The sequence below is a fragment of the Lonchura striata genome, chromosome 1, assembly GCF_050655825.1.
Source record: "Lonchura striata isolate lonStrDom1 chromosome 1, ASM5065582v1, whole genome shotgun sequence".
NCBI classification, from domain to species: domain Eukaryota; kingdom Metazoa; phylum Chordata; class Aves; order Passeriformes; family Estrildidae; genus Lonchura; species Lonchura striata.
The window spans coordinates 73,662,372-73,674,435 of NC_140703.1; the positions used below are offsets into that span (position 1 = coordinate 73,662,372).

General features: G+C 35.9%; 1 protein-coding gene across 39 annotated transcripts in view; it reads right to left on the bottom strand.

Annotated features, from left to right (window-relative positions):
• ZMYM2 (zinc finger MYM-type containing 2) overlaps positions 1–12,064 on the bottom strand; it is an 89,242-nt gene that overhangs the window by 38,617 nt on the left and 38,561 nt on the right. For 28 of the 39 annotated variants that reach the window (XM_085580839.1, XM_085580780.1, XM_085580776.1 and 25 more), the window contains 4 exons: positions 7,530–7,680; positions 6,703–6,818; positions 924–1,040; positions 210–360 (listed from right to left, as the gene is read on the bottom strand). In XM_085580839.1, the coding sequence (XP_085436965.1) occupies positions 210–360; positions 924–1,040; positions 6,703–6,818; positions 7,530–7,680 (535 nt within the window). The remainder of the gene's footprint in view (positions 1–209; positions 361–923; positions 1,041–6,702; positions 6,819–7,529; positions 7,681–12,064) is intronic. The other 11 variants (XM_085580890.1, XM_085580868.1, XM_085580882.1 and 8 more) reach the window with 1 other exon arrangement.

The window sequence follows — 12,064 nt, forward strand, 5'->3', positions numbered from 1 at the left end:
GCTCTAAAGGCAGCTCAGATAAATGAAAAAGTACCTGCATTAACAATAACAGGTACAATAATTTCAATAACAGTAATGAAGAGACTTCTGGTTTAGCCTCAAGTACAACAGAATGAGTTGTTACCTTGAATTTTAACATATAAACAAAGTATGTAAATCACAGTAGAATAACAACCAACACCTCAGGAAAACAACAAATACGTACATACCTTCACTGCAAAAGGGTCTCTTGATACCAGAGAAATTCACTGTTTCATGGAGCGTTTTCTCTTCCTGACAGTATTCACAGTATGTAACTATGCAGTGCAGTTTCTTATAATCATCAGAACATGCTCTGCTGCAGAACTGATATACTTTGTTCTAAATGCAAAGTTGCGAAACATCATGAATAAGGTTAATGGATTAAATCTTAAGGTCTAAATAGTGCAACTTGAAATAATAGCTGCCATTAAGACAACTTGCAAAGTAAAGTGTGAACACATTAATTAGAGTATGACTTCTAATGCTAAAAATTTACAAATCCCAATTAAGCTGACAGGGTTATAAATACTCATCATTTCACATGAAAACACTGGACAGAAAATATGTCACTCAATCTCAGCATATCCTCTTTAGATACTTCTCTTAGTTCATAAACAAGTACAATAATGGTCTATCATATCTACAATAACTGACGATGAAAGCAGATTGCAGACTTACAGCTGATCTGAGAAAATATATTTTTTTTTAATTCCACAAATACTATTTATGAACAAAGACTTCTGCTTTGATCCATACTGAAATTAAATTATATTCTACAGAACCAGGTAAATTTTAACCAAGCTTTTAAAAAGAAACTTCAATACTTTATAAAATAGCTAGCAAAACCGTATTAAGATTCTAAGTTGAAACTCTTAAGTACATCATTCTAAGAACACCCTTACCTCCCATTCCAGTACTTCTGGTTTTGAACAGAAAGAACTTTTGCAATAATTACATTTCAACTGAATATCACTGGGAGAGACGAACTGACCATTTGTTGAAGACTGAACACTGAGAGTCTGAAAAACATAAATATATATACATACATCACTAAAAAAAAACACAGTTACTTTTAAAATGTGGGGTTTTTTTCAATTAAGCTTACAGTATTTGAGAATTCAGGAGTTTATTTATAAACTTAACAACATTTCTGGTAAAAGCACAGCAGGTTGGTTCATTTTTCCCTTGTCATCTCAGGTTTTTCCATTTTGAATCTTTACACTTACTTCTACTATAATTACTTTAAGACTTTTTTTTTTTTACCTTACCTTTCTTACGCCTTTTATTTAAGGGTTAACACATTTTTTGTAAAAATAAAAAAAAATATCCCCAAATAGAATGCTTTTGTTAATCACAAAACATATTTTCAGATAAATACATTTCACAGCTTGTATTATTTTGGTGACAGAGAGATAAAGACCAACAAACAAATGTTTTCAAATCCAAACCTCACCAAGGCCGATTGTCAACATCTTATGTAAGCATACCACTTGAAAATACAACTACTGAAGTAAAAGGCTTTCAGTTAGAAATGTCACATCTACTCAGATTAAGACAAAACTACCTGACAATCCTAAATAGCCTCAATCCCATGGCAGGAAGATGCAGTTATTGACACAATCAGACCCTAAACATTCCAGGGGTTTCAAACTGAGAAAAATACTATAGATTACATGTATAGGTATGAGAATTTAATTCTGTAACTGAGAAATTTCTTTAGCGCATTTCTGCGGCAATCAGTAGATAAAAACTCAATTATACAGTACCTATATCTTTCAGTGTCTTATATGTGCCAACAGAATTGAGCATCTTTGCAAATTCCCTGATTAAGCAAGAACTATTGGTGTATTATAGATGTGATGTTCAAGACAAAAATCTGAACCAGCAGTAATCAGACACTTGAAGAATCCAGGACAAATTTCTCACATCTGTCTTTTCAATACTTTCCCACACTATTTGCAACAAAACAAATATATTTAAAGACAAATTCTCTTCAGGCAGATTTGTTACTACCTCTCCACTGTATAACAGTGAATATTCAAAACATTTCTGTTATAGGATACTTTTCTTCAGACTCTCATGTTAGTAAGGGTTCACCCAAAACAAAAAATAAATTTAAAACTATGTTGAGACTTATTGCTGATATAAACCCTGATCTATGTGGTCTGGTACTGCTGAGTTCTAGCTGGCAGTGCAAACAGTATCATTTCATGCATATACATTAATTCTGTATCAAGCGTTTGCCGACATTAAGTAGTCATGCATATTTCCCAATCACAGGTAGGACTTGAGAACCAAATGCCAGGCAGCAGAAAGATGACACCTTTACCTCAATGGCCCATCAGCCTGTAGCAACTTTATATATATAACTTCTACAACTTTTTTTCTGATGCCTACAGACAATATTATCATATTTCTCCCATTATATCCAGCAAATGTCCCTGTGACTGAGCAGGGTTTGCTTCACTTCGGCTGCTCAAAATAGCTAAAGACTTGCACAAACTTGAGAGCAACAAAGGCATTTCTAACTGCAAGGTCCAACCTGTGCACTTGTGCATTTGCAGGTGTCCTCACAGAGCAAACACCATGCTCGACACATGCTGGTGTGTGCTTTATGGAAGCCCTAGAAGTTCTCACTGAAAATGAAAGTAACTCAAGAATACCCAGCACCTCCAGTTCAGGAATGAAGGAGATGTAAAGAACTAGCAGATGTGGCAATTTGTACAGAAACATTGAATACAGAGGAAGGAATGAAGACAAAATAGTGTATTACTTGAAATAGTAGTCATCAAATGAAAAGCAATCCTTATCTTTCATATCTGTAGTTACATTTAAATATGGAACCCTAAATATGGGACCCTATTGTGATGGCTGTAAGTCAAATGTAAAACATAGTTTTTTGTTGTTTTCTGAGGTATGCCATGGTTACCTTCTTTTATTTCTTTCCATTACTGTTTACTGGGGTATAAATTCAGACTCACAAGGTCTAGGAGGCTGGTAATTGCAAAATAACAAAAAGCTAGAGAAGTGAGAACAACAAAGATTAAGGCTATTTAAAATTAGAATTTGTTTTAAAGGAAATTTACATATACCTATAGATTAAATAAATCTAAGCTATTAAGCATTATTACTTCTAAAAAACCCAAAAGCAAAGTTTTTTTATCATATGCTCCTCTAGTTAATTAAATATTTTTCCAGAAAAATCTGTAAAGAACTGAATTCATATTACTCAAAGGTCTAAACCAAGCCTACGATGGATTTTAAATCAAGTTAACCATAACATTATTTTGAATGCCTCTTTAAAGTTCCAGTTATTCTGCTTACAATTAAGGGCTGCTTATGCATAATATTTTGAGCCAAGATGATATGCATTTAGTATTTTCACCATCTTGCTTTGCTTCTAACTTACAAGGTACTTAAGTATCTTTAGGAATTATTTGGGAGCATAATTACACACAAAGAATAATAAAAGAAAGAAAGATCATAAATTCGTTAAAATCTTTCACCAGTCACCCTGAACACAAAGTTTTATCTATGCTGTGTTGTATCAAAGGTATCATTGAAGTCATGTACCTATGCTTGCTCTTTAGAGAGCCTGCCCTGAATAACAAGAGCATGGGAAGTGGAAGCAAAGCAAAAAAACCCACTGTAAAGCCCTTTTCGGCCTTCAATGCAACCAGCTCAAACTGCTTCAACTTGCCAGTTTAGTAATTAATACTAGGCAGGCACAGCCCAGGATCTTCTGAGAAGACCACCCCAGCAGCACAGCGTCTGGCCAGCCCTGCCAAAGCAGCATACGTGACAGAGAGTTATCCTTGCTCACAGCAATATGAAATCAAATTGTGGAAACATTTCTCTACATAACTGTACATGTGGAAGAGCCAGTAGGCAGCTAGACTGAGGTTAGGTGTTTTTTCCAGCTGAGAAAAAAACCCCAAACCTTGGAGAGAATCAAGCTGTTTTTAATGTGCATAAGAGAAGTGCTTATAAGCAATCTTCTATATGTTGTCATTCACTAGGACTGGTCCACAAGCAAAATCAAGGGAAACTAAATGAAATAGGGAACTAAACAAACTTTTCCCTTGCAATCATGCACACACAGACCTTCCACCCTGGGCATAGAAGGCATCTTTTTATTATTATCAAATTTAGAGGAGTATTTGTCTGTGTGCAGACAAATGTGTACAAGAGCGATGCAGCATATACAGCCAAGAACACTTCCAGGCACCGTCACAGTGGTGAAAGAAAACAGCATTAGTGAATAACCAGAGAGAGTATCCTGCTAAAAACCATTGTACTTGTAATTCTTGCCCATACTGGTCCTACAATTCTCCAGATACATCCATAAATTGGAAGCAAATCCCAAACCAATTAAAGCTTGAGTACAAATTTTGCACAGACTTGTGTTCTGCCAGATAGCTTCTACTGTCAGACACACAGCTGCTAACTCTGGGAAGACACTTGTGTTACTGCCTCCATGTTCACAATAAATAATCAGTAGTTTATTTTTCCCTTAACAGCAAGATCTTCAACTGACCCAGTAGAAGTACCAGTATCAATACTGATTTAAAACAAAACACCTTGGGAAGAGTTCTGTCTTTAACTCTGCCTTAACATCCTCCAAGACAGAGTGTGGAAGACAAGATTCAGTTTTGCTGTTCTACCACCAACTACCAAACAAAAACACATAAATCAGGCTGTTATCTCTCTTTTACTCTCTTTCTTACATTATCAAACGCTCTTACAGTCTGCTCAAAGAAGAATGTAGATATGGACATAAACCGTACAACATGCAGCTCAGCTGAGTCTTTCCAAAATTTCAATCCATTAAAAGAACAACTAGCTAGAAACAAAACGTTATTTGTAAGATACAATTATAATCAATCCTGAAGTTCTGTAAAATAAACTTACCCATTTGTAAACAGAAAGGACTAATACACTTGCAGAAGGGAAGAAACACAGGCCTGAGATAGCAGTTATTATGTTTTGTGAAGGATAAGCCTTAAAGAAAAAAGTCTAGGAAGATCAAGCAAAGTGGGAGAAGGGGATGAATATGAATCCAGAAAACTAAAAGAGTTATGGCCATTAACACTGAAAAATATGGAGCACCATAGTAAATCAGCCATTTTTTCAATTTAGGTTCAACACCTTAGATGTCACTTAGTTTTGCCTCAAGAAGCCTCAAGAGAACACCAACAGTTCAGTGCTCACATTGTGGTATACCATCCTTTCCACCTAAATACTAAATAGAACAGAACAAAGAAGCTGTTCTCATACATTCAACTCTAGCCTTATGGTGAATATGTTTTATTCTTCTACACAGTGACTATACAAAAGCTATCAAAAGTTAAAATCCAACACTGCTGGTTGAGCAAACTAACTGTAAGCAAGTGACAACTGGTAGGTTGTCACATTCTTGGTCTTTACTGAGAACTCACAGAATGCAAGGCTGCTTCAGTTAAACTCCACTACAGCTCTGACAGGAGATCTATGTGCAGCACTGAGACTGCAATAGAAGCATGAGCACAAGACCACAAACCCACAGCCAGAATTAAATGATCTGGCAGTTCTATTCAATAATGCTTCTTAATGTTGACTTATGTGCAAATCCAAGACGGCCCAGGTTGAATTCATCGTTCTCTGGCTGTATTTATTCCGAGAGCTCTTGGGGATGCAAATGATTGTAAAATCACGTACAATAAAATAGATGTTAAATGAGTCTGCAATAAGTATTACAGTCTGTCTTTATATACTAACAATAAGCAGGTATTATGTTAATCAGTTCCACTGACAGAGACCTACCAAATTGGTTATGATGGAAACACAGAACATGGCTACATGATAGAGGTCCTTCCCCAGGGTATATTAAAGAAGCAATCAAAAGACCATCTTGCTGTCCAGTTGACAGAAAACAGCTAAGTTCAATGACAAATGGGAAAACCCTGTGTAGGTATAACTCTTCAACTACACATGAGGAAGAAATTATCAATTATCCTGCATAAATCTGGGGAAAATGCTTTTACATACAAAAATGGAAACATATTCTTTTAAAACATCCTTTGATCACCAAGAGATTAATAGCACGTATTGCACGTATGCTTTAACCTTGATTCATACTGAAATTATGACACTTTCAACAAGCAGAGCAGCCTCATCCAGAGTGCATGTCATTAACTTTGCAATTGCCCAGTTTCTGGCCACAATTTAAACAGCTAGTTTTGTCCATAAATGAAATGGCTGAGGCTCTAACCTTCCATTTCAGAAGGAATAACTTTTCTCCATGGCAGACCTTTGTTAGCTCTACATTCAATGAGAATTCTGCTATTTTGTTTAGTACAAAAGAGGCTATATTTGTTGATCTTCAATGCAAAACAGCAAGGCTCACATCCATGAAGCTAAGGTAACAAAAATAAGATGAGTAGTTAATACCTTTGTGTTTTCTAACAATATAAAGCAGAAATTGGTTATTATCATCCAATTTTATAAGTTTAAGATATCAGCTAGTGTTATCATTATGCAACAGCACTTTTTGATAAAAGAAATTATTATGAGCCAGGAACACCTGTTAATTGTAACTCTCAAGCATGTATACACAAGCAAGTTAGTTTAATATTCAAATACTTAACAAAAACACAGGCACACAAATATTAAGGGAGGAAAAGATTTAATGCAACAGCTAACCTGAAATTTAGCTACACAACTGGAACTGCAAAAGTTGTACAGTTTTCCATCAGGCATTGTGGCTTGATATTGAGGTAAAGAGTTTCGCTTACAAAAGTGGCAAATAATTTCCATACCTAAAAGAAAAACGTGGTTTACAAACAAAATAAACAGAAAATAATAGGGAAAAAAGAGTATTACAGGTGAGCCCTTTTTAGTTTTCAATGCAGAAAACTAAGATTAGTCTGTTTTCCAGTCAGCTTCTACAAGTCGCACAAAAAAAAAATATTACAGAAGTTTAGATAAATACTTTCACTAAAGATCAGTACTAAATATGAAAACACCTTCTTCCATAAAATTCACTGGAGCATTTTCAACTTCAGGTTGAGATCTGCTTTGCATACTGAAGAACACATAAAAAACTTTACCTAGAGAATATCTATATGCATTATTACTATCCATCACTTGCTTGACTGAAGAAAAAAAAAAATCCAGGGTGGGATACATATGAGAATTCAGAGAATATGAATTCACATACAAAAAACCTGCACTGTCATCCTGTGACACATTGGAGCACATTATGCTTCAGCATTTTTTTCACAGGAAGGCTTAAGACAGTTGAAAATGCTTTCCAAGATCACAAAAAAAGGCCAGTGAGGAAAATGAATCCTCAAGGGTCCATTTACTGGCGTTCAGCAGAAGATGCTTTGGTTTTTTTTAAATGAAGTTAAAAACTATAGTCACATCTGCATAGACTAAATGTAAAATAAATGCACCCACCCCCACTGCTCAAATTTTTAAAAAGTCTACTCTTAGCAGTGATGAAAACCATCATCCTTTTCACTTACTTTGTGATTTTGCATATTTTGATTTGTGTGTGTTCATGCATACAGTTGAGCAGTATGGCTCCATATATCCATTAGGTCCTATGCACTGAGTCATGTCAAAAAACCTGCACTGAGCTCTGCAGCCAGTACAAGATGTTAATTGGCCACATTTCTAAAACATAAAACAAAGCAAAACAATGAGTTAGTTAAAACTATGCTTGGCTTTTAACTTTAAATTGTGGTCTAAAAAAAAACAAACGAAAATATTTTTCTGTCATGTGCTCTCTCATCAAATCCTTCCTATATAAACTCTCCTTATCATCCTCTCAAGAGCATTCAGCACTAGGGTTGTATCTTTTACTCCTGGGAAAAAAAGCCAGCTAAAACTAACCTTCTGTGTAAAGACATATACATACACACACACACCCTCAAAAAAACTCAAAACCAACCAAAACATCCCAATTCCATCCCAAACCCCACCATCTGCAAACTGAACTGTGGTTAAGAGTGTGCAACAAGTTGTACTGAGAGCTTGAAAATCTCTATTGCCCTCTCCTTGTTGATGGGACAATGGTTGTAAGGAAAGGAATACGAATCTGGCATGGCTAATGTGATTCACAGAATGGTAAGCTTAGAAAAGACTCCTTTTGGTCCAACCTCCCAGTTCAAACAGGGTCTTCCCAAGAGCACATGGCACAGGATTGCATCACAGATGGTTCATGAATATCTCCAGTGAGGGAGACTCCATAATTTCTCTGGGCAATCTGTTCCATTGTGCAGTCACCTGCACAGCAAAGAAGTTATGAATATGAAGAATAAATAAACTCTGGGGAGAAAAAAATTGTATCTCCAATCCTCCAAGCAGGAAAAACACACTGCAGAGCTTCTATGCTCAACTCTGACTCCACAAACCTGGTAACAGACTGGATTTTGACATCTCTCAACACAGCAGTCAGTCCATCAGCAGTTTTCCATAGAACACAACAAATGTTCTATAAAAAGTACAGAAAAGGCTGCACAGAGCAGAAATACCAATGACATAGTCAAGATACAAAATCAATAATTCTGATGTGCGACATGTATTACATATGCCAGTGTTAGGCAAAGACCTCAAGCATGATAAAGCAAGTTTCAGAAAAAATATCTAGACACTTTCTCTGCCCATAGAAATAGTAACATGGTTTTGACAGCGATGGAGAAAATTCTTCACCAAAAATTATGGGCTTCCTGCAAGACTCTCACCTAATTAAGTATTAGAAAATTGCTACTTAGGCACTTAATATCTCTTCTCTTCTAAATAAATTATTTTGGCACTCTCTCTCCCTCTTTCCCTATTCTCAAGGATAGAAAGGGGAAGCAAGGCAAAGCATGTTTCACAGGTGCTTTCCTTTGTTCAGAGTGCAAGATATTTCAAAGGATGTCTTTGCTCTTCTTATTTTTCAGTACCCAAATTTGAAAACTAGTTAAATCCACTCTTACAGACAGCTAGAAATAAAATTTATGGTTTATAATGTCATCTTTCCTATACTAAGAGTATCCACATAAAAACATACAAATCCACACGCCTGTGGCACAAATTGGATATAGCGCCTTGCAGATCCCAGTGAAATTTCAACTTCACCATTTCCACAGGCTGTTTTGATGAAACCTTTGCTAAGAATTTCCTCCAAAAAGGAGTACCTGTCAAGGTATAAAATTCCCATCTAGAAGAAGGTATAAAATATGACTGTAGAATACTTCCTTCCTATTTTAATTTTTTTCATTTGCCTTTAAACATGTTACTCAGGACATCATTATCTTCCTAATCAGCCACAATATTGACAAAATTCACACTTAGTACCAAGAGCACAATGTAGCAGTTATATTGTTCTGTGAGTTGGAGCTATTCTGCTGCTTTACATTCATCTCCTCTGACAGGCTATGAAACAACAGCAGAAAACTCTTGAGTTATATTACTAATAATACAGGAGGAGTCTACAATTTACAAAGGACTTGATTCCTTGGAACTGCTTAATGGACAACCACCATAAAAAAAAATCTTCTTGCACAAATAGCCTTGGTAGCTCCAGAATAAACCAAACTGCAAATCTAGAAGCATTGATGCAAATAAGCCTGCAAGTAACTAAGAGCATTCAGCAATATAATCAGAAAACAACACACAGGCAAATGAAACTTTTACAACTTCCATATCCAAAAGAGAAATCCAACAGAACCTACACTGATTTCAAGAGACAGCAAGACAAAAGTATAAGTTTTAATAAATGAATTTATAGTAAACTGATCAGGGCATAATTGGAAAAAAAAATCATTGTGTCAGCAAACTATGTATTTCAACAAAAATTCCTCGAAAACAGAAATTGCTTTTGCTAACCAGCATCTCAAATATCTCATCATTTACATTATATCAAAAATGGATCATGCACACAAAGAGCATTGCAACAGCATGTAAATCACTTCTGAATTTCATACATCTTCAAAATTCTGGAGCTGTTTACTGATTTCACTCCCATCTCTCTCAAATTTAAATGCAAGAAAAAAATTTATTTCTGTCTAGCAAATCTAGATCGTTTATCAAAACTATAAAGACTAAGAATTTCCAAAAAACATGTGAACTATGCACAAGATTCTGTGGGTAGAAGCAAAACTGTAGCAACAAAGCTCTCATTTTATTCTTGTAATAACAACTAAAAAGAATGTTTGAGCATTTCTGCATTATTAGAAATTTAAAGATATTATTACTCAAGTGAGGAAGATAGGGCATGGTGGAAAAAAAGAAAATTAGAAGGCCCAAACCTTCTCTAAATGTATTGCTCCTAAAATGTTGTAATCATCTCCCTCAAACTAAACATTTTTCTTGCATTTTTATTACTCTTTCCAGCACTCCCTAAACTTCCAAGTTCAAACATTAAAACCATTTTAAAAACCCCAGGGACTACCACACTACTATTAAAAAAAGAATAATGCATACCTGAAAGTATTCAATCAGTATTGCACATGTGTCTCAAACATTTATATTTTTAACAACATCAACAGTGAGCCTATTTCTCTGAACACACATGATGCAAACGAATATTTTTTTTCCTGTTCAGAAGTGTGAAATTTCCAGATGATACTGTCATGTTTCTCAGCTAACTTACATTTCTACTCACAAATTCTTCCCAACATAATCTCTTTCATCTCTAAGAATCTGCAGTATTAACTTCATTCTGCAGAAAAAGTAATATTAGAGAATTCTTTCTTTTAAAATATCCTTCTAGCTGCCATAAACAAACAGAAGATACACTAAAATTAAAGAGAGCAAATACAGAGGGTCAAAGAGCATTCTTATGAGGTAAGGATTTTTGGCCTGGAAACAAGATATCTTAGGAGAATAATGACAGAACCAAATATGGTGTTATTTAGGGCACTATGGATCAACTGCTCAGTGTATTTTCTAATATTAACAACTACACAACATGAGATGAATATCAACAGAAATTTGAAAATAAACAGAAGACATTTCTTCATGCAACAAATAGCAGTCAGCAGAACCTCTTACCAAAGAGTCATGGATGGAAAACCTGTGTGTATGCGGTCACAAGGAGACTGGACAAGCACTAATTAAAGAGATTTGCCAAAAATAGCATACAGGAACATCATATAAAGTTCAAGGGATGCCCTGACCTCTGGAGAGTCAGAAGCTAAAAGAATGCTCAGAGGAAAACATCCTAAGTTTTTGCCCTGATCTTACTCTTCCATGTATGGCCACTTACATCACTGCAGGAGCTTCAATCCCTGATGAGAACCGTAAGAGCTTTCTTAAGTTCTTACACTATAGTACATACTTCATTTAATATTTTAACCATCCTCAAGGACAAGTGGGTCTTTAGAAAAGAAATTAAGAAAAACTTAAAAGCTGCATCAATATTGTAGATATTTCATGGCAAGACACAAAAATATCTTAATTTGCAGAAAACCACTCAGGACATTGTCCAGTCAAATCTGAGCATCTCCAAGGACAAGTACTCCAAAACCCCTCAGGAGGATTTCACCATCATTACAGGAGAGGAAAAAACAAAACAAAACACACAATCCAAAAAAAAAAAAACAAACCCCACCAACCAACCAAAAAAACCCCCCACACTGTGCAACTCTTCTTGAGAGTTCAACTTTGTCTTCCTCCGTCTCCACCCATTAGATAACTCATCACCCTTTATGCTTCTCAGCCTTGAGCAAAATAACCTCTCCTGAGCCCATCCTACTAGGTCAGGTAATCCAGCCATCTAAGCTTCTTGGTAATCCTCCACTGAGCTTCCATCAGCATGACAATGCCTGTCACTCTGTCAAATCCAAAACTGGCCATTGTACTCCAGATGCAGCCTCAAGAGCAGAAGGATGGAAGGAGTGGGGCACAAATACCACTTCCCCTGTCCTGCTGGTTGTACTCCTGCTAATTCAGCAATGGGCTGCCCACACAAGATGGGGAGTCGCCATCCTTGGAGATACTGAAGAACTTTAATGGATGTGGTCCTGGAGGACCGGCTCCAGGTGACCCTGTTTGAACTGGGGCTGGACAA